Source organism: Suricata suricatta, chromosome 5 (genome assembly GCF_006229205.1).
Source record: "Suricata suricatta isolate VVHF042 chromosome 5, meerkat_22Aug2017_6uvM2_HiC, whole genome shotgun sequence".
In the NCBI taxonomy this organism is placed as follows: domain Eukaryota; kingdom Metazoa; phylum Chordata; class Mammalia; order Carnivora; family Herpestidae; genus Suricata; species Suricata suricatta.
In genome coordinates this window covers 53,019,733-53,044,278 of record NC_043704.1, presented here as the reverse complement: position 1 = coordinate 53,044,278, position 24,546 = coordinate 53,019,733, and the positions used below count along the sequence as shown (strand labels likewise).

General features: G+C 35.5%; 1 protein-coding gene across 8 annotated transcripts in view; it reads left to right on the top strand.

The window, feature by feature from the left end:
* The window catches only part of CBLB (Cbl proto-oncogene B), a 213,007-nt gene that overhangs the window by 149,265 nt on the left and 39,196 nt on the right, over positions 1-24,546 (top strand). For all 8 annotated transcript variants that reach the window (XM_029939225.1, XM_029939228.1, XM_029939227.1 and 5 more), the window contains 3 exons: positions 5,046-5,231; positions 6,761-7,126; positions 14,402-14,496. In XM_029939225.1, the coding sequence (XP_029795085.1) occupies positions 5,046-5,231; positions 6,761-7,126; positions 14,402-14,496 (647 nt within the window). The remainder of the gene's footprint in view (positions 1-5,045; positions 5,232-6,760; positions 7,127-14,401; positions 14,497-24,546) is intronic.

Genomic DNA, 24,546 nt, shown 5'->3' with positions numbered 1-24,546 from the left:
TAATGAGAAAAAAAGTGGAATGGTGAAAATATAATTGTAAAGACATAAGGAGATGAGCATCCAAATTAGTAAAACTTATTTATTTATGGTAAACAGTTGGACAACATGCATGACCCTAAACGTATGAACCTACTCTTTATTACTTTTCCTGTTATTTTTTATTTCTATATTTAACATGCTGTCCAGATAAAGATAAAAAATAAAAAAGATATATTAAATTCTAGAATTTTGTGCTTAATGGTCAGAATTAATAACTGCAAATAATCCAAATGACATGTTTGATTTCTGAATGTATTGTAAGACTTCAGTCCTATTATTTGTTTAGATACTTGAATTGGCTTAGGCCTGATGGAACACTCTTGAGCACGGTCCAGGACAAAACAGGAAATAGAGGTGGGGAACCTTTTGTTTAAAAGTATTTCTACTAGAATTATCTCTTGGTAGTGAACATGAGCAAACTTTGGACCTTTGAAGATGTAATTAATAGATTGCATTCTTTTTATTTATTTTTAAATAATTTATTTTTTTAAATTTACATCCAAGTTAATTAGCATATAGTGCAATAATGATTTCAGGAGTAGGTTCTGTAATGTCCCTTACTCACTTAGCCTGTACCCTCTCCCACAACCCCTCCAGCAACCCTCTGTTTGTTCTCTGTATTTAAGAGTCTCGGGGCGCCTAGGTGGCTCAGTTGGTTAAACATCCAACTTCCACTCAGCTCATGATCTCACAGTTCCTGAGTTCGAATCCAGCTCTGGTTCTGTGCTGACAGCTTGGAGCCTGGACCCTGCTTCAGATTCTGTGTCTCCCTCCACCTCTCTCTCTGCCCCTCCCACACTTGTGATCTCTCTCTCTCTCTCTCTCTCTCTCAAAAATAAATACTTAAAAAATTTTTTAAGTTTCTTGTTTTATCCCCCTCTGTTTTTATATTTTTGCTTCACTTCTTTATTATGTTCATCTGTTTTGTATAATAGATTGCATTCTATCACCTCTTTATCAAAAGAATCAATACTTCTATCTGTGTCATCCAAATAAAAATTGGATGTTTTGTAGTAGCTTTTATTTCATATTTTATTTAATTTTATTAACCCATAAAGTCTCCACAAAATAGATTAACCTTATTTTTTAATCTACAGGTAACAATATTAACAAGTGGGTGATTTGTGCAAGACTGTATGGCAATTTTAAAGGTCTAGCTGAAATTCACATGTTATATATAGAAAATATATGTGTATGAAGTCAGATTATGTGTTTAATCATATGGTTTTTTTTTAAATTATATGGTTATTGCTTTAGAACTTTAATTTGAGAGGTAGCCACATCTGAAATTCACATATTCCAACCAAGTATATCCCTAGCAACAAAATACTTAACTGTTCTTATTCAGGATTAAATAAATGTTTTCCTACTCTTCTACTTGAGGTTTTAGGCACATGTCGTCAATCTGCATTTCTATACAGAATGGAGATGGTAGTGATTATGAGGAATGCTGGGCAAATCAGTAAGAGGGGTTTAAGTTCGCATAGTTCACAGACTTAGAATTTTAAGCCCAAGCCAGAGAATAAGTTTTAGGTTTGTTGTATGTTGTTTCTGTTTTCCCCAACAACTCCCTTTATCGTACATAAGAAGAGGAAGATAAATGGCCTGAATGATACTGGATTGGGGATTAGATCTGTAGAAGACAAGAGGAAGAGCTGAGGGAAATGTCTGACTGGCCATATGCCTTTGTCACAGCTCAGTTCTAGAGGCATTTGTTGTTCCTACCTCTATAGGGAGAAATTCTGATACTGTAGAATCAATATCCTTTAAATGACCATTAAATATTCAAATGTTATATAGAAATAGAGGTGTAGTTAAAGGAGAATTCATTTTAGATCTACATTAAATCAATCCGTGTGCTTCTCTTTATTGTCAGATGGGGAAAAAGGACCCACTTTCTACTCTTTACATTGTGTTGATAAATTTTGATGTCATGAGTTTTTAATGTCTTATCTAAGAATTTATGGACTGAGGTGTGAAATACTGTGTTAGATATCTTTTCTCCTCAGACTGTCAAATAGGAAGAAAAGAAAAATATGGTTATTCAAGTAAATTAAAAGGGGCGGTTTATGTAAGCATCTCCTAAAAATGTCTACTAAGAATGTTTACAAATGTTCATAAACAGCATGGAATTTTACCAACAATAAAAGTCCATGAAAAGTTTCAGTACTCTTAATTACAGATTTGTTCATAGAGATAACAAAATGGTCATCAAAGAAGAATGCATTATTATCTAACGGGCAGTATTAAATTATCTTCTCTTATATGGGGATTTTAATATAATTCATGGGAACTCGGGAAAATAAATGAGTTATGATGAATTTAGCCCACATAATCACAAAGATGAAATATTTCTTGTTTCATCACATACAAATACATCTTCCATAACTAAACCAACTTACAAACATTGCAATGCTTCAGAATGAATTAGTTTCTCAGGAAGACAATATATAATCACCTTGAGAGTACAGTGTGAATTGTGCTTACGCAAGGTGTGCTTTCAGTTACGTTCACAAAGCTGTTGAGAATGTGCTTATCTGGAGATATCTAAGGTTCAGTGTTATTGCTGCACCTGGTATGAAGGTCTGTCCTGAGGATTTTTAGTGTTGCCTTTCAATATGTAACAGTTCACTCATTTCACACCGTATCCATCCCTTTCTTTAAACATATTAGGAATTTGGTAACTGCTTACATTTCGTAATTAAAGCAGAAGTCAAGGTCTAATAGTGATGGTGGGTTGTTGACTATATCAGAATTCTCTTTTTTAAGTATTCAGGAAAGCAGGAAGATGGTTGTGGAAGAAAAGTGCTCAGAGGAGCAGAGGTTTTATTCATAAGCAGTCTGCTATGTGTGTACCTAGCCCTGAAAATTTTCACTGCAAACAGCTAAAGGGATAACATGCTTGCATTCATATCCTCTCCCCCTCCCCGCCTTTCTCTGTGTGTGTGTGTGTGTGTGTGTGTGTGTGTGTGTGTGTGCGCGTGCATGTGTCTGTGGGTGTAGTTTGGGACAGGAACTGTTAATAGTTTTGTTTCTTGAGTCTTTTTTGCAAAGGATAATAACCAAAGCAACAAAACATTTTTATCAGGTAATGGTTTTGCTAATTCTGAGGGAATGTAATTCCTAGTGGGAAATGTGGAGAATTAGAGGTCCTGTGACATTTCTTGACCCAAAATACTTTGATGTTGTGATGCACATACTTTACATCAGAAATTCTTTCTGTTCTGTGTATGATCATTTATGGATTGTTTTTAATCCAGAGGGTTCAAATTTCTGACCATGTGAGACTTCCATGGCATTTTGTGTAGAACTTTTATGTTGTTAAGAATCACTGGCTGCATTAATATCAGTTTATTGTGACTACAGAGTTTCTACTTTTTCTCTTCTCATTTTAGTGACAATTAAGATTTTGTTGTTCATCACAGGGTAAGAGATATAAAAAAAGAATCATGAAATTGCTAAAAAGAAGAAAAGGTTCTTAAAATTGTCACGTAAAATTATGGATAAATGTATTGACCTATTTTAGTTAGTTGGCACCCTTGAGAGAAAGAAGCAAAGAATTAGCAGTTTAGCAATGTCATGACAATATTCAGGCATATCTAAGGTATGGTCTAGAAGCTTTTGTGTAGCCACTCCGATTTATCTTTACAGTGGGGACTATAACTTCCCACCCCTTTAAGTGTGGTGTGTGCACGTAACTTCTTTGCAGAGGGTACAGTATTGACAGAGGGAGAAGAAGGGAGTAACTTTACAGTGAAGAAAACTTGACAGACAGTACCTTAGCCAGGTAATCAAGGTCAGTATCAACAGTGATGAGTCATATTGATAGTATGGACCTTTGATATGATGCTGTTAAAATATTTGTTAAATTCGTGGTCTTCCTTTAAAATTCCCATAACCTTAGTGCAATCATGAGAAAAACACCAGACAAACCTCAATTTTAATTAACAAAAGCCTTATACAATGTGCCGAAGTATGGATGTGAACAAAGATCTATCATCTGTCAGATAAAGAATGCTTGAAATCCTTCTCACTGTTGCTGCAGTTCGAATTAAATCATCAATTGTTGACATTGACTGCTCTCATAAAAATGAGTGATGTTAGAAAATAGGTTAACAACAGCTTAAAACTCTAAAAATATTAGCATTCGGAAACAGATGACAATCAAAGCATAGTAGGTGTAAAAATCAAGCGTAGCTCTCCAAAGAGCTGATGACTTAGCCTTGAAAACAAAACTGCCTGATACTTCATAATGATATTGTTTCCCTTGGTAAAGCTGTTTGATTAATTAGTATGATTTCTATACTAAATTTTAATCAGGTTATGTCACATTAAAAGAAAAATTCTAAAATAAAAAGGGTTACATACGTACAAATCAAAGTACTTGTTCCTGGCTTTTTGATGCCATTTCATCTACCAGACAAAGTAGAAAACGTGTCATAGCAAAGACAAACTTGAGGCTTTCTTTTCCATGTGAAGTCCTATGGGGAAAAAACAATTGGGCTGTTCTTATTGTAAATACACATTTTTATTTTTGAAACTCTGCTTGATTTAATTGGTTTGTAAGAAAGTAGACTATGCACTAGACACATATGGAACAAAATGGCCTCAAAGTTCTAGAGTATACTATAAATCAAAGATTTAAGAAAATTCCATAGTACAGAAACACAAGTGCATCACTGCATTGTGTATTTCTGGTTTCCTCATAAACTGTAGATGGACTTCTGCAGGAGATGTTCTTATTTGATTGGTTTTAAACTATGTTTTTGCTCTTCTGTTTTCTTAGACCCTTTCTGTAATATGTAGAAGAAACATCCATTTATTTTTTATATAATATTGCCTTGAGGGACAATGTGAGCTCTTTCCATCTATTAATCAGAGTAAATAGAGTTTATTTTAACAGATGTTCGATGGCAGACACCTTGTCAAAATCAAAGGTCTTCGTTAAGAACTGAAAGCCATACACTTTATGCATTAAATCACGTCTTTGTCCTTCTCTGTTCTAGTGCACTGACAGGCAGAATTCACCAGTCACCTCACCAGGGTCCTCTCCCCTTGCACAGAGAAGAAAGCCACACTCAGACCCTCTGCAGATCCCTCATCTAAGCCTGCCACCAGTGCCTCCTCGCCTAGACCTAATTCAGAAAGGCATAGTTCGGTCTCCCTGTGGCAGCCCCACTGGCTCACCAAAGGTAAACTGATTTTATTATAAACACAGAGAATTTAAGTGACAATCACTGATTGCTCAGGTTCCTTTGAATTCCATTACTTGTATTTCTTGTGCTCTTAATTGTTGATGAAGAATTTTGATGTGTTCCTCATTTTGTTGATGGTGAGCCCACTATCCTCTTTTTGCTTTATTACTATAAAAAGCTACACAATTATTCAGAGAGCATGTCTGTAATACCTCCCTGATTTGTAAAAATGCAAAGAGTAAATATAGTTATTCCATAAAATGGATTTTAAAAGTCATTATATGTATTAAAATAAGTTGCATGCTTTTATCAAACGATATTTTATACTCATTTTCATAGTGTCATGACAATAAAATGTGATGGGAGTATATTTGCATAAGGGCTTAAAATGTGAAAAATTATCACCAATGTTTCAGGGTGACTCAGAAGAGGGAATTATATGTATAGCACTTTTTATACCTGAAGGAATTAATTACAAAGAATTACAGTATTTGCAAAGTAATTACATTACTCTTTAATATTAAAGATCTAATTCTAGCTATGTAAATCTAAGTCCACAGTTTATTTTAGTTTTGTGGGATTTTTTTCTCCAAATTTGATTAGCACATATTTTGCTTTATCAAATATGTTTCAAAAACCTAATTCCATTTGGTAATATGCTTTAGAGTCTCAAATGAGTCAGAAGCACAATATTATAATAGTGTTTGATCTTGGTTACAGTTAAAATCAGATTAAGATTTTTAGGTTTTAAGATCAGATTAAGACTTTTTAGGATGGTATTTAGACAGAATTGTGTAAACATAGAATTATATAAACACATTCCCATTTTCTGTAATCTTTTCTAGCCATAAAAACATAAAATCATTCATCAGATGATCCGTGTAAACAAAAATAAAACCATAAAAGGCACATAGATTCAAGTACATATATATTCATATTTCCATAAAAGACTGATTTTTTTCCCATTTTAAGAATCCATAAAAATTCAAGAAAGTGGGTGATTTTCAGCTATCCCGGTAATAACTGGTAAAAGGCCGGATCAGAGCAGTTGCTTTATGTTGCAGTGGCAAACACAAAACAGCAAAACTGATACTTTCGGTCTTTCAGAGATGTTACAAATCAAGTTGCTCTTTCAAAAGGTAAAACAACAACTTTGATAGTTTTTTTTTAATGTCTCCTAAATTGTGTAAAGGTGCAAATAAATTAATGACTAAATATTATTTTACTGTCAACCAGTATCCTATTACTTTTTCATGTATAGTGTTTGTAGTCCTTAACATTCGAGTTTTATATACTCATTTTCTACCAAAAAAAGTTCTAATGGGATATATTTACATACAATTTTCATTAATTTTTAAAAATCTCCTTAATTGATGATAAAAAGAAACATTAAAAGATGACACAGGAACCTAATAAAACTCCATTATGGCTTAGAAAACAAAGGCAATAATAGAGGAGTCTGGAAATCACTTTTCAGTGCATTGTACAACTTTTAACTTATTTATTTTTCCCTTGCATCTCTTCAGTCTTCTCCTTGCATGGTGAGAAAACAAGATAAACCACTCCCCGCACCTCCTCCTCCCTTACGAGACCCTCCTCCACCTCCGCCTGAGAGACCTCCCCCAATTCCACCGGAAAATAGACTGAGTCGTCACTTCCATCATGTGGAAAGTGTGCCTTCTAGAGACCAGCCAATGCCTCTTGAAGCCTGGTGCCCTCGGGATGTGTTTGGGACTAATCAGGCGGTGGGATGTCGACTCTTAGGGGATGGCTCTCCAAAGCCTGGAATCACAGCAAGTTCAAATGTGAATGGAAGGCACAGTAGAGTGGGCTCCGACCCCGTGCTAATGCGGAAACACCGACGCCATGACTTGCCTTTAGAAGGAGCCAAGGTAGGAAATAGCAAAGCGGAAGCTAGCCAGACTGCTCAAACTCTCCAGATAGGAGGGAGTATGAAAGATTTGGGTTTGGGTTTTGGGGTTTTGTTTTGTTTTGTTTTGTTTTTTTTGTTGTTGTTGTTTTGTTTCTTTTTTTTTTTTTTTTTTTTTTTTTGCCTAGTGTGGCACTTCCCTGAAGGTTTTTAATTATCTCCAAGTTTATAAATAATCAGAAGCTCATTAAAACTTGAACTTAAAAGAAGTCAGGAAGAAGGTTCCAAGTAATGATCTTATTTTAATGTGAAGAGACTAGACACTTGGCCCAAGATTTATTTCACCTTCTGTTATTTCATCTGCCAAAAGGTTTTCCTATTAATAAGTTGTTGGTGGGAGAAGGAGCACTATGTTTTGTTTTGTTTTGTTTTGTTTTAACTGTGCTGGTTCTATCTAAGCTGAAAAACAGTTGAATAATCATAGCATATCATAAATCAGTCATTGGAATGGTTGCCAAGGACAGACATCTTATGCATCCAGGTAAAATGAACTTCTCCCATACATAAAAACACCATTTCCAGTCACTCTTACAAAGCAGGCTCTTCATCCATAAAACCGAAAGACTGTCACATGTATTGAGATCTAGCTTGAAAGATACCACCACTATCATTTATATCCAGGAAAGAATTTAAGTGTACAGGGAACAAAAGAAGCAGCAGCAGAAATCGTGGAGTGTAGAATTCTTGGCAGGCCCTTGACCGAGTTGTAGTATAATAGTTTCTGGTGTTTGCCTCCATGATATTTTTGGCTCTGAGAGCAGATACTTGCCCTCTTCCTTCAGCTGAAGGAGGCTTTGCCTCTTTTGAAGACTAATATCAAAGTGATTCCTCTCTATTGATCTTTGTTATTTTACGACAGTAATCAATTCGTTCAAAATAATGGTTTGCAGTTAATGAGTTAACCATATATTCAAGAAAAAACAGTGTGAAATGTGACACACATTCAACTTCTGTGTGTGTGTAAGTATTCATGTGCACACATACGTGCTCGTGTGTCAAGGTTAAGTGATAATGAAAACGTCATATAATAAAATTTAACCTCAGTGATATTCTAGGGTAGCCAGGAGAGGAAGAGTCCGATGTCTAGTAGGACATTCAGATCACAGGGCAAGAGTGGTGGGAATTTGCCATGATTCTTTGCCAGTGACTCACACTGGATGTTAATTTTGTATGGAAGGTTACAATTTTTTTACATTGAGGTTATAATTTCATAGGCTATAGGTATGAAATATTAATAGTGGCTTTGGTTATGAAGATTCCTTTAAAAGTTTTCTATCAGAACTTTCATGACCTGATCATTACTATAGGTTAATACCCCATAGAACACTGAGCAAATTGTAAAATATCTTTTACAGAATGCTGGATTTTAATCTTGTTTAGTTCTGGCTAAATAACCCTTATTAAGATTCTTTAAGGTCTAATCTCGTATGTCATGTGTATTACTAATGCAATGTTTATACTCTCTAAGTTAATTTCATGTTACAACTAGACAAACAGTTTTAACCAAAATTAGGCTTACAAGATTTATGATTTCAGTCTAGTTGTCCAACTTCTATGGTAGATTATAAAGAAGGATTTATATAAAGTTAATGTAATAAGTACTAAAAAGTAGCTGTCCCCTCTTTTTTATTGTCTTTACGAAGCAACTTCAGTGGACTACAAGGTACATCATAATTTACATAATGTAGAAACAGCCTAGCTCCTTGTCTCCTTTCACTCTCGGGAGGAACAAGAGGCTGCCTTCATCTAACATCTGACAGAAGACTGAGTCCATCCAGGGACTTGTGCTTCTCAGTTTCTTTGATCTTGCCTTGGAGTTTGTTTCTCACTGTGTTACATCCTTATAGGTCCTCCATGCAAACTGACTTAATGTCACATTTCTAACTGTGTTCTCTGCGCAAGACCCTGCTGATGATCAGGTTAACCAGAATCCCAATGTCCTCTCCCCTTTCAAATTTAACAGTATGTACTCTAGCAGAGGAACTGTTCAGCTCCTTCAAGCAGAAGGAAAATGATAAGGATAAAGCAAACCCAGTAGCTGCATTTTAACGTTACTAAAAATCTTATCAACACAGTTCAACCAGGCTCTGGAATCAGAACTGAGTTTTACTTCCTGCTCTAGAGTTGACTGGCTCTGTAGATGTAAACAACTTACTACATCTTTGTTACCTTTTTTTAATGAATAGAAAGATTTCTTTAGAACATAAAAAATATTTCCTTATTCGTTTTTTTAATTCCAGTATAGTGTTAGTACCATGTAATAATAGTTTCAGGCGTACAGTAGAGCAACTCAGTGCTTCCATGCATCACTGGGTGCTCCTCCCACAGTGCCCTCCTTAGTCCCCGTCACGTCTGCCCCCACCCCCCAGCCACGTCCCCTCTGGTAACCATCAGATTGTTCTCTCTAGGTAAGAGGCTGTTTCTTGGGTTGTCTCTCTTATTTTTCTTACTTTATGAAGTAGAATAATAGTACCTAGTAACTCAGAAAATAGTTAGTCTCCAAATATCTGTCTTCATACTCCAGGTTTGGAATAAAACCAAAAGTAACAGCTACACATGAAGTAGCAGTCTAAGTTGTAACACATAACGTCCTCATTCAAAACAGTTGTCCTTTTTTTAGTATATAAATTTAAAACCAAAACCATCATCTCTGTCTCTCTTTCCTCTCTTTTTATTTAGCATAATTCCTCATGGGCACTTGGTAAGCACTTGATTGTTGAATTAGAAAAGTATTTAAGCTGATGGTAAAAGCAAGAGAATGTACATGTGCTAGGGTTGGGTGAGTGAGGACAGGTCAGGGGAGGGCTTGGAGGAAGAAAAACAGAGTTTTGTTTGTTTGTTTGTTTGTTGTAATTTCTTCTGAGAGAGAGAGACAGAGCACAAGCAGGGAAGGGTCAGAGAGAGGGAGACACAGAATCCAAGGCAGGCTCCAGGCTCTGAGCTGTCAGCACAGAGCCTGATGCAGGGATCGATCCCACGAACCACGAGATCATGACCTGAACCTAAGTCGGACACTTAACCGACTGAGTCACCCAGGAGCTCCCCACTTTTTTTTTTAGAAAAACAATTTGTAATGTATTTTTCCAGCATTGGCCTTCAGCCAAAGGTAGAATATAATTTCCTTATTTAAAATAGGATTCTTTCCTCCTATTTTTAATGAGAATGGTAGATGTTACAATGCATCCTCACCTTGCATACCTAGTACCTAGGATGTAGTTTTTAAAACATTTTATCATGGGAATAAAGGGCATGGAGATCTAGATATCTGGAAGTTGATGTGCCTTCACATAACCCATCCGTTTCTCCAGTTAATTGTAAGCAAACACATTTTTGTGTGAAATAGGAGCAACTGGCATTTAGACTTATTTTCAGTAGAGGCAATATTTCAAATTAAATGTCTTCCCATTTTAAAGATAAGCACCTGAATAAGCACCAAATGTTTAGTTAGAATTAAATGTACTTGTGGAATACCTATCATAGGGAATTCATAAAATGCACACCCTGTAAATGGAGTGACACCTGCTCTCCTTCGTCATGTGTCCTCTGTCACTGTGCCAGTTCCATCATCCATTAAAAGCATTTGCCCTTTTTATTTGCATCTTCACTAGGTACATGGCAAGGGCAGCAGGAATAAATGAAATTCTACTACTGCATTTGCTACTTTTAGAGAGCTGTGAGGAAAAGAACCGTCCAGTTAATTAATTAAGATGAAGTGTAAGAATTCTCAGTGACTTTTATCGACTCTTTTCCCCCACCCCCACCTAGCATAATCAGGTTAGCTAAAGTGATCCTTTACTTTTACCATGAATCTGCAAGCTAAGAGTTACTAGGTTTATTGATCTCATTTTATTGGTAAGAGATTTCTTTCCTATAGAACTGTTTCCTTCCTCTGAAATTCTCGGGTTCTAGAAACCTGTCCCTCAATTAGAAACCTGTCCCTTTAATAAGCATTTTGTTGGCTAAATATGTATTGGTGGTGGTGGTTTGTTTTAATTAGGCGAGGTGAAAATATTTGCATTAAAATGCTTTAAAACATCATTGGAAACGAGATTTATCTGCTTAGATCTAGATACTAAGTTGTGTTAAGCTGTCTTTATTGGTTTCTCTTGAAAGGTTAAAAACTATCTCTGACTTGTTATGTTACTTCAAGTGACATTATTCTAAAATGACCCTGTGTACAGTAATCTTTTGAAGATGCTGCTAGATAAATGCACCAAAAGATTCCCCTTTTTGAGATTGTGGCTTTTAGCCCTTTTGGTGGAAAAGCACATGTTTATATGAATGACCTCAAACTTATCTCTAAATCTCAAGGGCTGTCTATCAAGAATAAGTCCTCTGTGTACACTGGCTTCATTTCCAATCTGATATTGTGGAAGGACAAATTGTTGCAATATTTCTGGGGTAGTGTTTGTGTGGGTTTACATATGTGGGATAGGGAAAAGGGGTGGTGTTTGAGTTTTGTACAAATAATTGTGCTAAGATTATCACAAAAGTGTCTTCCCTGAATCTCAAGGATCCCAAACACCTTAACCTTAATATTTAGACAACATTTGAATCATAAGACATTTCAAACTTCCAAGATTAGCATCAAATGCTATCTTGAGGCATGTAGAAAAATATAAATCTTGGCTAACCTTGAATTTATAGTAAGTTATGTGATAACTCAGATTAAACTTCTTCCATAATTCCAAATTTGCCTTAATATCTCCTCATTCTTCAGCCTTTGTCAGCTGTCAGAGTACTTAGGATGTTCAGGACATCATGGGAAATACAAAATGAATAAGGCACAGTGTAGTGAGAATGAGATAGGTGTATGATTAACTAAAAGAAAAGGCATAAGAGAAGCATTCAGAAAATACAATACGGGATCCTCAAGGAAAAAAATCTAATTGAGATGTAGTGTAAAAGAAGGAATAAAGAAAGCTTCACACAAGAAGGTCCCTGGCTATAGACATGAAAAGATTAGTAGATGTTTTTATAGATGTGACAGAAAGGAACAGCATGAAGGTAGGGAAAATATACATGCTGAAGGAAATCAATTTTCGATGAATAGAAGAGAGAGAGTAGGCAGGGTAGGTGAAATTATGGCAGTGTAGATTGAAACCAATAATGAGTCCTGAATTATATACTATGTTATCTTTAATTTGTTAGACAGGAAAGAAGTTTTAAAGGTTTTTTATTGTTTGTTTTTATGTTTTATTTTTTCTGGCAGAAGAGTAATAGCATCAGAATATTTAAGTTGGTAGCAATTTCAGTGGAATTGTGGTAGATTTGGGACAGTCACCTGGGGAAGGCAGAGGGAAAAGACGTTTCCTTAGTTAAAAAAGGCCTGAATTCGTGGGGTTTCAGTGTGAACTGCTACAGTTGGTGCTCTCAATCCATGCATTTGAGGAATTATTTTCTCCTATTTATAAGCAAGCTTTTCAGATGTCTAGAGAACATAAAATATTTATTTTTAGCTCAACTTGTAATTTATTGCACTCCCTCAGGTAGTGGCAACTAAAATGATTGAGTCTAGTGAAGTGGGTGCAGGTGTGAACATGGAATTTAGAATGAAACAATGGTTACGATCTGTTTTGTCAAGTGTAACTATAATAGCGCATCAAGTGAGGGAGCCATGGAAAGGAGAAATTGGGACTCTAGCACAGGTCCTAGTTTTTAGAGTGAGACTTCAATGCCATCAGATTTAGATGGGGTAACTTTGAAATGCAAATATTGATGTATTTCAAATGTATTCTTTAAACCATGTTTCTTATTCTAAGTTGATAGAGAAGGATTTGGGCTTTTCAATTTTGAATTCTAAAGCTTCAGCACCATTTTAGGAATATTGGGAGAGGAAAAGAAATTGGTAGGTCATTGATGGGGCTTCAGGACTATTCAGGTTACATTACAGCCTTTTGTCCCAACATGAGCCTGCCTTTTAAATATGAATTTAGTATATGATCAGGTTAACCAGAATCCCAGTGTCCTCTCCCCTTTCAAATTTAACAGTATGTACTCTAGCAGAGGAACTGTTCAGCTCCTTCAAGCAGAAGGAAAATGATAAGGATAAAGCAAACCCAATAGCTGCATTTTAACGTTACTAAAAATCTTATCAACACAGTTCAACCAGGCTCTGGAATCAGAACTGAGTTTTACTTCCTGCTCTAGAGTTGACTGGCTCTGTAGATGTAAACAACTTACTACATCTTTGTTACCTTTTTTTAATGAATAGAAAGATTTCTTTAGAACATAAAAAATATTTCCTTATTCATTTTTTTAATTCCAGTATAGTGTTAGTACCATGTAATATTAGTTTCAGGCGTACAGTAGAGCAACTCAGTGCTTCCATGCGTCACTGGGTGCTCCTCCCACAGTGCCCTCCTTAGTCCCCGTAAACTCCAGTAATTACCTAACGATTTTAAAATAGGTTTAATCTTTTTTGTATGAGTATAAATATGTCTATACAAAGTTATTTCCTCTCTCTTTTTTTAATTGGTTTAATTTCAAGTTCTCGTATTAGTCACAAGCAGTTGCTTGGTCCCCACAGTGTCACCGAGAAACCTGGAAATCAGAATATCTGATTCTTAGTAATGGAACACTGGTTCTCTGCTGGTCCCGTAGGAGCAAGGGAACCGTTTTAGTTAGTGTTGCTCACACTGAAAATTCCATTTAAAGTTGCATGCACGTTGAAAGGCAGAGCAGGTGGACTCTGGTTGCCAATAGTGTTGACACTTCTGCCTCAAAAGATGAAAGGCATTCCTGATTGTACTCATGCACAGTTTTATCAAGAAGTTTAAAAATGTTCTGTTAACCCCAAAGAGTTATAATTTAGAATGCTTATATTTGGGAGAATTGAAATAAGAATTGCATCGGTACTGCTTTTTCTTCCCTGAATCCTATGGAGAATGGTAACTTTTTAATAAAAACTGATTGTTATTTGGGGAATTTCACTATCTATGTATCTAGCTGTCTGTATCTGTTTTATAGAAATTGTAGTACACATTCCTTCTCAATGTGTTTAAAAATCATGTTGTCTTATACTTTTCACATACAACTTGGTATTCGTTTGGGTGGTGGTGGTGGTGAATAATCACTCTGGTGCTACTGACTTCTAAGTAAATTATATGATACTCCACCTGTTTAAATAAACTGAAATTACATATGCTTTTTAAAATTATAGTTTTTCTAAGAGCTGCTACTGTTTTAAGTTCCTCCAGAAGTTAAATTCTAAACGAACCCTTCAATTTCCTTTCAGGTCTTTTCCAATGGTCACCTGGGAAGTGAAGAATATGATGTTCCTCCCCGGCTTTCTCCTCCTCCTCCGGCTGCCGCCCTTCTCCCTAGTATCAAGTGAGTTTTACTGAATTCGGAGAGCATCTGTCCATGCATACCGATATGGTAAATAGTGGATATGAGGTACTCAATATAGAAAGTACAAGGTGAATAGAAACCCATCCATAAAAGTGGTTCAGCCAGATTTATAAACTACCAGAAATCAAGATCCTTCCTGATTTCTTTGCTGGTAATCATAGCATATGTGATACTTACCTAAACTCTGAGATTGCATATGGAACAACAGGGAGAGAGAAAAGTCTTCCTTGTAAAAGAGGACAAAGTAGGGGCGCCTGAGTGGCTCAGTCGGTTAAGCATCCAACTTCGGCTCAGGTCAGGATCTCCCGGTTTGTGAGTTTGAGCCCTATGTTGGGCTCTATGCTGAAGCTCAGAGCCTGGAGTCTGCTTCTGATTCTGTATCTTCCTCTCTCTCTCTGGTTCTCTCTCTCTCTCAAAAACAAAAATTAAAAAAATGAAGAGGTAGCACAGTCTTTCCCATCAATTTATCTCTCTTCCTGAACTGTGTCACATTTATCCCAACTATCCAGTGTGATATCAGAAAATAATCTTTGATTCTTATCAGGTGATCTTCCCCATTGCCTCATAGCTGGATGTCTGTAAGGACCTTGTACATGATAGATGAAAAGTTTTGATTTTAGAATTAATATCAATGGATTTTTAAAATGAGTTAACTGAAAAATGAGTTAACCTCGGGTATCCCATTTGAAAAATGAGGACACAAGAAGCACATTGGACGGTTAGTTAACATATGTACCCAGGTCAAAGCAGGATAAAACCAAGTCTCCTGATTCCAGTTTTCCTACTCTTTATATTAAATTGTGCTACCTGCCTTTTTGCCAATATATTTTGTTTACACAGCTGAATTAATTTAAATTCTGCTTTCCCCAGATCAGTTTACTACTCAAAACCCAGCACTTTTTCTTTTCTTTTAAATTAATTCTATGCTCTTCTACTAGCAATAAAATAAGATCCACAGAATTTTACCCAACTAAAATATTGTTCAGTAATTCCTAATGTTTGCCCACCAATCTTGTCTTGATTTTTTTGTATTTGTGAATTTTCAATCTGTTTCATCCTATGCATCAACTTTTCAGAATCTTGATTCTAAAGGTTCTTCTCTGACTTCTTCATTCACAGTGATAGTAAGTAGTAAGACTACTTCTCATTCTTCTCCCTGCAGTTTATTGTCTACATTTAATTACGTACTCTTCCCCACTGTTTTCTAGTTTTAAAGTGCTTCTTCACATTTAAGAAAAATTATAAGGTTTTGAGAGCACACAATTTTTTTTCTTGCTTTTCTGATTCTTCCATAACACTTTACTGTTTCTGCTGTGTGGGGAATATATCATGACTACCTGGTGGTTTGGTTGATTATCGGATAAGATTCTCACTTCCAGCTGAAAGTCTTAGAGCATCTTCACTCTTCTCTGCTGGTCACTGAGCTCCATTATACATATGGATGTAAAATAAACCCTGCCGCCAAGAAATTTTCACTCTACTTTTGAAAATAAAATTAACACACTTGAAATCTCTGGAGAATATTATGTTCAATTGTACAATTCTAACTTCTTAGTTTTTACTTTCGTTTGGAAGAAAGACTGTTACCGACCTTGTAAGTCAAGAATGTTTCATAAAGAGGGTGGAAATTTCCTGAGTTATGGAGAATAGGCACAGTTCAAAAAGGCACAAATGAGAAAAAGCAAGAGTGTGAAATTTACCATCATTCAGGGGACAGTGGGAAACTAAGCTCATTGGAGCATTCTCCATTGGTAACTTCTGGAACTGCCAGATAATGTAGCTGACATAAAAGTTGGAAGCAAGTAGACATATTCTGTATAGTAGGTCTAAATCAGGAAGGACATAGGATATCCTAGCCTCAAATGAACTCTGGATATATGCATATGTAATAAAACATCTAAGTTCAATTAACTCTGATAATTCAGGGAACATCAGAGTACAAAGTAAATATCAAAACCTTGCCAATTAGATTAAATTTTTACATTGTTTATTAAATTTATATTGGCAAGTGAGCAGAGGTTACAGTTTGCTTCATGTATCTTTTAGTTCTTGTTTCTCCTCTAAGGTAAGAATAAACTCATAGTGTAATGTACTTTGTCATTTTCTAGTACTTTATAAGTGCATGTAGATATATTTTCTCCCCACTTTCTCTTGATTTTTCCCTCAGAAACAGTGAAATTGCTTGACGTAATCAGAGAAATATTTTAACAATACAGGTTTAACAGCAAATTAGTTTTGTTTTGCATGCTGCAGATTAACCATAGTCAACAATACAAGGGTTGGCTTTTCATTGCACATTTATATCTTCAGTTTTTTATTCTGACTATATAGGTAGCATTTGTTTAGTGTCTAAAATATGTAAGCTAGAAAATGAAAATATTTAATGAATATGTAAATACAAGCATCTGTATACTCCAAGTATCGATGTCCAGAGTTTCAACATTTGATAGTCTTAGACTTTTTTTTACATGACTTAGATTATATTATAGAGATAATTTCCATGCCCTTCTTTGTTACTTAATATTTTAATAAGCATTTTCCTTAGTCATTTACGGACTGTCATACTATGAAACCAGCATGGAATTCTGAAGTGAGCATTAAAATTAAATCAGACCTGGTCCCAGACCTGACTCCAGCATATTAAATATTTGTCTGCCTTGAACAAGGTAACTTCTTAGAAGAGCTTTGCTTTCTCTACCTGATAAATGAAGGACTTTTTATCTTAAATGATCTTGAAATTCCTTTTGAGTTCTAACTTTTTAGATTCTATGCAAAATGTTTTTTAAGAGGTGCTTATCTATAATGTTGACTTATATGAAATATTCAGCAGCTTAAATGTTCATTTGTAGCTGGTTGCGTCTCGTTGCTGAAGTCAGTTATGAGTTGGATTGCTGCTCTAGTTTTGTTTTATTGTTTGTTATGTTTGATCTGTTTGCGTCTCATGAGAATGTATAACCAGAGTACAGTGAGGAACAAATCCTTAGCACTGGAGAGGCATAGAACAGAGGTCTCAGCAAATAGGGATGAATTAGGGATGTTGGATGTTCAAGTACCTAATCCTATGTTAGATTCTTACTGAATGTTTCAAAACAAGTCCAAAACAAAATCACAAACATAGACTTTTGCAGTTCTCACAAATGTTGAAACCCTCAGTGAGGAATTCAATAAAATCACAGCTGGCATTTACCTAAATGTATATTGTGTTGTTATAAATATTTACTAAAGAGTAATAAGTTAGTTGATATTATTATGATTCCTATTTACCTGATATATTTGAGGCTACTCTGTGATAGTTTTACTTTCTTGTAAAACTGTTTCTAATTATGTAACTTTCATTATATGACTTATGTTTAGACCTAGAAGAATACAGAATTTATTTTTTAAAATATCCTGTTGTACAAGCAAGCTGAAACTGTACTAGTATACATTGATTTAGGGTTTTTTAAATTTAATTAACGTTAATTAAATGTAAAATTTAAAAAAAGCTTGAAACATGGGTGCCTACTGTATTCTGGGGGAGAATGAAAAAATCCTATGTGGATTGTTTTTACTTTGTAGTGTAAACTTTTACTAAACTATATTTGGCTTGAAATAATTTGATTTTTTTAAATTAAACTAAATGAAATCTGAAACACTTAGAAAAAGTTATATTATGACACAAGATATTGACACATAAACAGAGGAATTATTGCCAGTAACAATGGAATAATTATTTTCAATTAAGATGTTCTAGAATGCAGATGAATATCATTTTCTTTTTTAAGAAGAATATTGTTGGTGTCTTGTCTTTTACAAATGGACCTTTTGTACTTTTGGCATATTAATCTTAATAATCTTAAATGCATGCTGAACATTATTATTTGGTTCATATTTTTTTTTAAAGTTTGTTGTTGGAGGTGGTGGTGTTGATAACTGTTATCTATTTTGCCTAACCTATCTTTACTCAGTTGTGTGCACGAGTGGAGAAGCAGCTTGAACATGATACGATCCACCCTCACTGGAGATGGGCTCTAGTTAGGAGAACAGAAAGTAAATACATAACTATATTGTATTTTGTCAGGTAGAAGGGGGCAAATAGTATATGGAGGTTTATACTTTAGATGAGGTCATCAGGAAAGGTGATATTTGAACAGAAGCCTAGAAGAAGTGAAGGAGCAAGCGATGATGTTATCTGGTAAAGAGCATGAAAGCTGGACAACTCAAGTGCAGAACAGGGAGGCGAGGGAATCCCTCTGCAATGTTTAAAGAACAGCAGGAAGGACGGTGTGACTGGAGTTGAAAAAGGGATTCAGGAGCTAAACAGTATACTGTCTTTAAAGCCAAGGTAAGAACTTTGGTTTGGTGAGTTTTAGAAAGTTTTGGTCAGCATTATGACATGACACTGGTTTTCATGTTTAAAGAACCGCTCCGGAGGCTGTGTGCATTGTCTTAAGGACAGCAGAAGCAGAGGCAGGGAGACCGATGGACAGCGCTGTGATCTGATGCGCTAGACCAGTCCGAGGTGGTCAGGGCTTGGGCTGGACTAACAGGGATGGAGTTCCTGGGTTAGCTTTGGGGCATATTTTGATGCCATAGTACCTGTTAGTAAGTTGGATATTTGTGAGGTATGATAGTCAGTGACAACCCTTCTTACATAGAGTTTTAGCTAAAGAAATGGTGAATTTTCCAAAGTGAGGGAGACTGGAGAAGGAACAAGTGTGGGAACAGGACAGAGGTGTAAAATGGAGACTGTGAGGGATCAGCGGAGTTTGGGATGCCTTTACACACACCCACCCCCCCCCCCCACACACACACACCCCTAAATTGAAGTGTTGAGGGAACAGTTAGACATACCATCTAAGCTTTAAACTTCATACTATATTCAGTTAAATAATTCAGCAGGTACTATCCAAAGCTAATAAATTTATTTCTACATGTCGAATGCACAAATTTAGTAGATTGGCTACGCTCTTAGACATACGAGTGTAACTCTGAGATTTTCAACAATATACGAACTTATATATTAAAGCTTTACCTTGAAGAAGATTATACCATCTACCTCTGAAATGTTGACTATAAAAACATTATTGGTTCTTATCAAAATATCCATTTGTACCAAATCGCTTAGGAAAATAAACTAGAAATGTAGCTTTGTGAATGTAACCTCAACTACTGCTACCCTCCAGTGAGAGTCGCCAAAGAGAGCCACACTTCCAGATGTCAGCATCTGTTCATGTGACACGTGTGTCATTGTGGTTGTCTTTAAACAGTGGCCATAATGGTCTGTATGTAAGTGTAAGTGTAAAACTATGAAGCTAGATGAATGCGAATGAAGTTACTTAGCAGGGTCATGGGAGAGGGGAGAGTTTTGTTTTGCTTTGTTTTTAACTAGAGATTGGATGACAGAGAAGAGAAAAAATACTAAGGAGATATTAATACAAATATCACATTATCATTTAAAACCACTGAAAGGGAATGAGCTTGATAGTAAGGTGTCATTTTGTATACGGTGCGTACCAGGCCTCATTACTTGTGCTCCGTGTCAAAAGAGCAAGAACATATCCTGTTACTGTTCACCTGAGGATTCGTATAGGCCGCACGTACTCTGGTTCTACATGAATCCTTTCTATGCCCAGTGATAAGAAATTGTCACTGATTTAAGGATAAGACAAATATGGTAGAAAAGCTTTTCAATGGAAAATAAAGCTGTGATTAAGAGCTACTCTATTTTCTTAATCCCAGTGAATGAATATGGTTGCTCTTTCATTAGTTTCTGAACCAGCTTTCCTCTAGGAGCTTAAAATCTTTTTAAGACTGGCCAAGATATCGCACTATTTTTGTTTATTTAACTTTGGGTGAATGGAAAGGCGCATTATTACCAAAGATGGCCGTCTCCTGTAAGTTTCAGTCGACATGATACATACAGGATGGTGGAGGGTGGTTCTGTCTTTTCCGTGTCGCTGTGACCGCTGTGGCGTTCTTCTCTCCTTGCGTCATGTAGGACGTTTGTGCATTCGATTCTGACCTATTGTCATGACTCTCTATTTGAAACTCAGACTTACTTTATAAATCAGCGAGATTATGCAACAAAATAAAGTTTTGTTCAAATCCCCTGCACAGTAACTTGACATTCGAAGCCAGATTTTCTGGTGTTTTGTGGTGAATCCCTGGAAACTACTTGTTGATATCTTAATGGAAACAAGTGAGGGTTGCAAGTATATCATTTTAAACCAGTCTCAACAGAAAAAGCAGTAATACGAGTATTATTTTTCTCCTTTTTATTATAGTGTTATAATTTCTAAATCATATAGAATTGTAATCCCTTCTCGTCTTCTGTGGGAAAACAACATTTGGTGGATGGCTATAATCTGGGTAGGGGGACTACCACTAATTTCACTAATCTTTCATTTTCTCTGACTAAAACCTCTGATTAGAACCTCTGATATTAATGATATAACATTAATCCAATACTCTGACATACCTGTTAGTTATAAATTACAAAAAAAAACTGATTTATGATCACAAGAAAACCTAGCTATTAAAATGTGAGCCACTGGATACTATTTAAATATACAGTGTAAAATATATTCCTTATACTGTTTCTTTTTTGTCCCTCAGAGGCATAATCTATCCTATATTCTCCATTTGTCCATGAACATACTGATCCATTGATAGAAATGTATAGGGTTTAGAATGAGATCTTATTTTCATATTAAGGGAAGGCATCTTTGTGTATTCCACAACAGTCAGGCATTTCTTATGTTCCTGTTAACATTGTTCTGTAGTCACAAATAGAATTAAATAAGTTATTTGAAGGCCACTAAGAATATTCAGCATATTTAGTGAAACATGCTTATCTGCTTACCTGAAATGAGTTTAAATGAATTTTTAATCTTATAATGAAAATTTTTAGTTACGAAAGCATAATTTACTTACAGTAAAATTCAGTTTTTGAGTTCTGACTAATGCACGGTCAGGTAATCACCACCACAATCGAGTTCTGGAACAGTTCCATCACTCCGAAAATCCCCCTGTGCCTGTGTCAGCCTCTCCCCTCATGCCATACCCCTGGAAGTCACCAGTCCAGTTCATGTCCATACAGGTCCTTTTCCAGAAGGTCATCTAAGTGGAGCCAGGCAGTACATAGCCCTGTCAGTCTGACTGCTTCCTGCTTAGGACAGTGCAGTTGAGGTCCACCCATGTTGTCAGGTGTATCAATAGTTGGTTCCTTTTTATGGCTGCAGAGGACATATTCCATTAGAACACATGCTGCGGCTTGTTTATCAGTCCCTCCACTGAGGGACATTTCTTGATTCCAGTTTTTGGCAATTACAAACAATGCCTTTTTAAATATTATCGTGAAGTCTTTAAGGTCCCAACATACACTGGAAAATTAGATTCTCAAGAAAAGTATATGTTTCCTCAGTATCTGTCTTCCTGATGTTTAAAGCAGATCCCTACAAATTCTAGAAATGTGTATTGGTTCTGAATAAGGTAACTTAAAAATGTAACTTAAAATCTGTTCCTCCAGTTTAAAAACAAGTCAGTGAAATGCTTATAATTAAAGCTTATGGGAAAGCTTATGTTAAACTTAATAATATACCACAGTGACTTTTCTTGATGTCATGAAAGAACGCTCAGAATCAGTACGTATTATAAAAGTCACCTGATATACTGGGGAAATTACTTATTTGTGGCATATGTGCAGTCATTTCAAATACAGCTTTATTTTGTGTTACCACTTCTCCGGACTGTGAGTGCTCCAAGATAAGTATTTTCCCTGTTAGGACTGTGATAGTTAATACAAGGAATATGGACTAGTATATATAGTGAGATCTGAAGACTTGGTTTTAATAAAGGATATTTTATGTAAACCTTGCCTTCAGATGTTTCTAAATAAAGATTTTTACATGTAGAAAGCAAGTGAAATAATATATTTAAAAAATGCTTTTCTAGAAATGAAAGAATCCTAAAAATGGTTGTTCTCTTTCCTTTAACAGCGTGGTCATCTGTTTCTCTGATAACCACTCATTTTTGTCTAAAAGCTGGCGGTGCCCCCCAGACTCATATCCTTAAGAATTTTGCGATTCAGGACAGAAAGAGATGATAGACATAGATGAATATGTAGAAACCACAAAGTCAGTGAAGGCACATATACTAAACATACATAATCAAAAAAATTAAGCTTGAAAGAAAAGTTGCATAAATAAAGCCAGTGGGACATGCAGGTCACTCCTCAGATGACGTGCCTCTCACACCAAGAATATAAAATGTTATAGAGGAGTGTATCTGAGTTTGTTTCGAAATGTAAAAATCACTAAGAACAGCATTGCAAAATGTATTCTTGGTTGGTTTCAAGTGTGCACTTGCAGAAAATGGGTGTATTTCTCACTGGAAGCGCAGAACACTAACACACAGCGAATTTAACAGGAGGTGCACGTTGGGGAGAGGATGGCTGTGCATCCTTGAGAGAATGTGTCCTTTTTAATTACCCGTATATTAACTCCAGAATGACAGCCACTGCGCACAACACTCCGTGAATGTCTGATGATAATATAAAAGGAGTGAAGTAATGGGTGTGAATGGTAAGATGGTTTACTTGGCAGCTTTAGCTTGGAACTAACCAAATAATAATTTGCTCTATTTTATTCCTCAGATATCCCAAACATTTCTCAGAAGCCAAATCAATGACTGAAAATGTTTCCGTGTCGCTTAAGTTAGATATTTTCTCCCCTGCCAAAAGTAAATTTACATGATAGCTTATGAAAATTGCTACACTAATTATTTTACCATGTATTTCAAGTAAAATTGAACATACCTTTTGAATTAGTTTGTGAAAGGAAAAAAACCCCATGTATAATTACGAATTGTGTATAATTATTTGCATGAATGGGGATTTCTCTTTTGATATTTTATATATAGCTTCTTTATCTTATTTGTACCTTCTTTTTTATTAAAACTTTTTTTAGACAAGTTTAGAGTGATTAGAGACTTTATTTTTTTAGACTCCCAGCAAAATTGAGAACATACAGTGATTTCCCATATACTTCCCGCCCCCACACAGACTTCTCCCCGCCTCAACATCTTCCTTCATAGTGGCACATTTATTAATATGGATGAACCTCTTCTGATGCATAATCACCCAAAGTCCATAGTATACCTTGCTATTTTTAATTATAGAAACTGCTTTATTTTTTTCCTTCCAAACTGGGTACGATTATTTTGATATAAAAATTTATGGAATACTGATTAAATTGCACTGGCATGATATTCTTATAAACTAGCTTATCTAAGTAGAATATTATAGTGATATCATAAGTTTGCACTAAAAACACAAAGAAGAAAAATAAAATCTGACTCTAGAACTTATTAAAATGGTGATAAATGGGATATGTAAGCATTTTTTTTTAATTTAGATACAATGGCACTTGAAGACTTTTTTCCCCTTCTGTGTAATCCACTAAAATCCATTTAAGCTAATAATCTCTGATTAGTGAATTTTAGCAGTAAGCCTTTATTATTCCAGAAATCTTATTTGGGCTTTATTTTTCATTTTCTTCTTAAATATTCTATCTGTTGATTTGCAGCAAAGCAAAAGAGTAGGGGGGAATTACCCAAATGAAATTCCTTATCATCGAAAAGAAAATATAGAATCAGCCACAACAGATGTGATTTCATAAACTGTCCATTCTTGCCTCAATATGCAGTGCTCCTTTGGAAACTCTTAGATCTTTGGAAGTAATCCCCAACCAGCAGATAGATTTCTGACATTGATGCTGTTGCTGAATATGTGGTCAAAAGTCTTTTCCTTTTTTTTTTTCCCCATACCAGATGTGCTTGAATTGCGTAGGCAAAAAACGATTCATTATGAATGAGAGTTTATTAGGGCGCAGAAAGGATGTATATTGTTTCATTTGCTACTAAAACCCATTCTGGTCCTTGAGTTAGCTAAATTGATGTCCATGTTTATAAGAGTTTGTGAAAAGGTCGTTTGAAATCCCTACTGTGATATCCATCTGATCACGATTTTGCAGTCTATGTGCTCACCAG